The sequence below is a fragment of the Phasianus colchicus genome, chromosome 24, assembly GCF_987193195.1.
Source record: "Phasianus colchicus chromosome 24, bPhaCol1.hap1.1, whole genome shotgun sequence".
Lineage (NCBI taxonomy): Eukaryota > Metazoa > Chordata > Aves > Galliformes > Phasianidae > Phasianus > Phasianus colchicus.
The window spans coordinates 5,120,181-5,125,263 of NC_143459.1; the positions used below are offsets into that span (position 1 = coordinate 5,120,181).

General features: G+C 53.6%; 1 protein-coding gene across 2 annotated transcripts in view; it reads right to left on the minus strand.

Annotated features, from left to right (window-relative positions):
- Window positions 1-4,925, minus strand: part of AGO3 (argonaute RISC catalytic component 3) — a 30,613-nt gene extending 25,688 nt beyond the window's left edge. For both annotated transcript variants that reach the window (XR_004167143.2, XM_031594857.2), the window contains exon 1: window positions 4,637-4,925. Coding sequence is in view for 1 of the 2 variants with exons in the window: in XM_031594857.2 (XP_031450717.1) it covers window positions 4,637-4,655 (19 nt within the window). In the remaining variant the exon portion in view is untranslated. The remainder of the gene's footprint in view (window positions 1-4,636) is intronic.
- Between the last annotated feature and the right edge of the window lie 158 nt (window positions 4,926-5,083).

Below are 5,083 nucleotides of genomic sequence, written 5' to 3' on the forward strand. Positions count from 1 at the left end.
GGTGCCCCCACCCACACCTCACGTGCAAGTTGTATCACTGTAGGTACAGGAACAGAGCTGCTCTGAAGGCAGCACTGAAGGCTACGAGTGCTGGGAGTGCAGCACAGCTGGGTGAGCACTGCTCGAAGTTCAGCTTCTCAGCAGGGCACAAAAGTTCTGGACGAGACAAAGCCCTGCACAGCTTTATCCCCAGCACTGCTGTCCCATCACCTGCACTAACAAAACCCCAAGCAAAGAGGTGGCATTGGATGCCACAAACGGGGCACATTCCAGGCACAGGGAAGCAGTGCTGTGCCCACAGAGCACCACGGGGAGCTGAGAACTGCAGATGAAGGCGTTGGGATCGGAGCCATTGGAGCTGCTCCAATCAAGGAATGAGAAGCACAAGACTACGTGCTATTCAGGAACAGTTTTTAGATGTTCTGCTGATTTGTGCAGGATCCCTCAGGCAACTTCACAAGGAATACAAGCAAGCTGCAGCTCTGCTCTGCCCCAGCCCTGCACTGACTCGGCCGTGGGCACAGCACAGCTCCCGAATGGCTCCAGTGACTCACAGCGCCTTGGACCCGTGTCAGGTACTGCAAGTGACCAAAGCCAAAGCACTGAAAGCAGGATTACTGTATGCAGCATTGGGTGCGACTGACAGAGCTGCTCTTCCATGTAATTCGGCCAGAGGAAGGCAAAGTACAGGAAATCTGTCACAGTGCTGTGCAGCACAGGACCACAGCGGGTTTGGGACCAATCTGTGTGTGACAAACTGGTGCTACTCTGCCTTTAAACATCAGTACGAACACATATCTCAAAAACCCAAGAAAAAGCATTCACCAGTTATTACTGATCACAGCAGCTGCTGAAATCAGAGCGTGTGAGCATCCTTCAGAACAGGGGAAGATCCTCCTGCAGTACGGAACGCAGCGCTTCCACAGAGCTGACAGGGAAGGAAAGGAACTGATGCTGTTGGAGGGCTGAGGGGAGGAAACCAACGCATCAAAAAGTTAAATAAGTGCTGAAATGGGTAACTGTTATTTGTGGAACGTTCTGAAGAAAACAATCTCATCCTCAAAGTATTTTTTCAAAGAGCTGAAGCTTGCAGATACACAAGAAATATGGTTTCTGGTTGGGACATGACATTAATTTCCATTGGGCTCAGCCGGTACCTCCAGCAGCAATGCATGGACCCCCCCCAGGACATGGGAAAATGCAGAACTTTGGAGCCAGATCCCCCCCATGTGAAGCTCCCACTGCAGCCACACCGTTTGCCAGAAGGATGGGGAAGGTATCAGCAGCTCTGATGGGATCTGAGCCACGGCACTGCTCCTGCACGACGACAGGAGCTGATGTGCTGTGCACACTGGGCTCACATCTACTGAGCAACCCGACAGCACTCAGCACAGCACGCACAGGACCTGCAAGTACTTGCAGCAAACCATGCTAAGGAAAACTGAAGCATCTGGCATGCAAGGCAGTTTTACAGCAAGAAGAAATACTGCTTTCTAGCAAGATGCTAACAGAAGATAAGGGTTTCCTTACACGATCCTTCTGTAGGGAAGGGAAGCCAGTACCAGGCTTCCTGCAAGAGATTAACCGTTTTCCCACTGTGGGCTTCAGCATTACAGAAGTTAAAAATGCAAACAGGCAATCAGTTAATAGTTTTATTTTTGTGTATGAAACAGTTCTAGACCTCTAAACAAAGGGTGGCCGAACAGTTTGGAGGCTGTGATGGAGAACATGACAGGTATGGGCTCAGAACAGAGACCCAGCAGCATCCAGCAGGCAGAGGACGGAGGGGAAGGATCCCCTTTCAGAGGGCCCCTTTCTGCTTGGGCTCAGAGGCCCAGCCTGCAGAGCTCAGAGAAAATCCTACCACCAGCAAGACACGAGTTAACTCTAGATTGAAAAAACAGGGTGAGGAGATCCTATTTAAGCATTGGTTTCCATAATCGCGCTCCTTCCCTATGCCAGAAATCATGAATTGCCTTACTTCTGTAGCAGCAACCTCTCTGGGTGGCATTACATTATTTATGAGTAATGCAATCCACGTTTTCTCAACATTCCTACTTGCAATTTAGGCTCTACTTTGAACAAAAAAAATAGTTGCAGACCATAAGTCATGTTAGAACTCATCGCGCCATCCATCCGCCGCTGCTCTGCTTTCAAATTTGAGATGCAAGCAGTTGCCATTTCCCCAAGTACTGCCTGAGAGCAGAACAGCAAGATCCCAGACACACGGCGTAGGACTAAATTTAGAGCTACACGACCAGAAAATAAAAATAATTTCTTACAGTTACTGAGCAACACTTCTTTAGACATAACACCGAAATGTGCTTTACACCCTCAGCAAGTTTCGCTTGTGAGGAAAATTAAAAGGAGCAAAAAAATTAATGGTTGATTTTCTTGCTTTCACAAAAACACACCGCGGCACAAAGAAGTGAGAAACAATGCCTGATGAACATGAAGGACCAAATCAATTTGTATCCAACTCTAACCTTAGTTAAAGGTAAATGCTTCCCTTGGCACTCCAGTAACAAAACCTATTCTAATGCAAGAGAAAAATGACTAACTTAGTGAGATCTCGCTGACCCCCTGGCAGGACACCCTGCTGTCTGCCCTCACTGCAGCTTCCAGCCTTGGGACCACTGCAGAGCTCTCAGCCCATCCCAGAATGCCCCAAAGCATCAGCCAGATGCTGCCTCTTTGCTGCAGGAATCACTGGAGCTGCATACAGTGGGGCACTGCTGTTCGACTGCTGTCGTTTAAATGCAGACCAGATGTGTTGAAAAGCCTCATATTCCTGTCATTTCTTTAAAATTAGCTTGGAAATTAGCTCAAGCTATATCCTATCTGACAATTAAACCACTATGGAAGTAAAGCAAAGGGGAAGAAACTGTAAAGTTCTGATTCCAACAGCTTCCATTGCAATTCCACAGAGGCGAAGTTCCATTGTAACTCACATCACATGCATTCCTGACTAGAGTAACTGTTGAAGGCACTTATGATTCATTCCCCCTTTCTTCTCAACCCCACCCACAAAAATACAACTTTAAATGGTCCTCCCAAGCCACCAGCCTCAACACAGCAAGGCAAACGCTCTGCATTCTGTCTGCCCTAAGCTCCTACAGAAAACAGCCTAGAAGATTAAACAACGATGCCTGTTGTGCTTCAGTAAAACCATCACAATGGAGTCGAGAGAACAACACCTTAACACTAAAAGCTCTGGACTTAGAAGGGGCAATTTATAAGGTGTATGTGGACACACAGCACTCCGACTTGACTTGGTCACAGCGCAGAGCACCAACTCACAGCAGCAGAGCTTTTACAGAGCCCTGCAGAAGCTCTTCTCACACCTCCAGCAGAAGTGTGATGCCAGGCACCGAATTCACACTGCAGCTGGGAGCTGCCTTCACTGTTCTTTACTGATCCATCCTCTCCACTTCCTCTTCTGTGACTTGCCTTCACAGGAAAGGCTGTGCATCTGAATGTTCTTCCTTTGACACAAGGCAACTTCAGCCCTCATCGCACTGGCCAGCATGGCTTGCGCCCATCTCTGCTGGTGGCAGAGAGTTCCCAGGTGCACAGGGCATTAAGCAAGCATGGAACCTCCTCATCACAGAGGACACACAGGGAGGAACACTCAACCCCAGTAGCAACACTTCAACACACAGGGCAAAATCCATCACATTACAACCTAACCAAAGGGAAAATCATTTCAGAGAGAAAATCAAGTCATTCCTGTGCTATTCTTGCAAATCTGAGCCCTGTTATGAGACAGCTCGAATCACGCCGGGTTATCACTGTAGTTTATTTAACACACACAGATTGTTCGCATACCATCCAAATTCCGTAGGATTGCTAAAATCCAGCACTTTCCTAAAATGGTTTCAAATCCATCACTTAAGCTCATTAAGCAAGGACACAGGCAGCAAGCTTTTCCAGCCAAATCCATCACGAAGTTCAACCTCAGTACAAACACCAAAGGCACCCATGTGTGAAGAGCTGGGACGGCTCTGCTTGGCACCTCCAGCTCCTGCCTCACCCCCACAGCACCCCAGCCGTCACACCTGAACGGCAGCCCTTCCAACACACCCAAATCCCTTCTCTACATCTCAAACCACATTTTAAACAGGCGCTGCACAAACAGCGAGCCCGCGCTTCCCAAACAACGAAAGCCCAACCGAAGGGCATCGCATCGGTGGCTGCGGGGCAGAACCCCCCCGAGACGCCTGCAATTGCTCCCAGGCCCAACAGCCACGGACACAGCCGTACGTTCAGCCACCGGGAGACGCCGACAGCGGCGTTCCGAGCGGCCGTGCGGGGAAAGCCGCGGCTGTGCGGCCGATGCCCCGCGGCACCCCGCGCTGCCGGGTTATGCAAGGCGGCTGCGCGCCGCGCCGGCCCGGGGCGTTACGAAACGCCGGGATGCGTCCTGCGGGTGTTCCCGGCTCCGGAGCGCGGGCGGCAGAGAAGAAGGCCCCCCCGCTCCCCCGGGAGCCCCGGCAGTTCCGCTCCGTCGTGCCGGGCCCTCGGGACGTGAAACCACGCGGCGGCGGCACGCAGCACCGCCAGCCGCCGCCGGGCAGCGGTTCCCGCTTCGTCCCTCCCGACCCCGGGCCGCTCGGAGCCCCGCTAGGCCGCTCACCTGCGCTGCTGATTTCCATTCATGGAGCTGGGCGCAGCCGCTCGGGGCTGCGGGCTCCGCCGCTGAGCTGAGCTGGGCCGGGCCCGGGCCCCGGTCGGGCTGCGCTGGGAGGCGGCGGCGGCGGCTCCCCGCTTCTTTTAGGCCGCAGCCCGGCGCCTCTTCTCGGCCGCTCCCGTTCCCTCAGGCGGCGGCAGCGGCAGCGGCGGCGGCTGCGGCGCCCCCCCGGGCGGAAGTTGCGTGGCCGCCCCGCAGCCCCGACTCACGCTGCCGCCCGCCCGCCGAACCACCAGCCGCCGGAAGTCCCGCCCCCGCACGCCGAACCGTTCGCCCTTCCGGGGAAGGGCGGTGCTTCCGCGGAGGGCGGGAAGAGGCGGGACCGGAAGTGCGTGAGGGGCCGCGCGGGGAGCGCGCGAGGCTGGGCGGTTGCCGGGCAACGGCGCTGTGGGC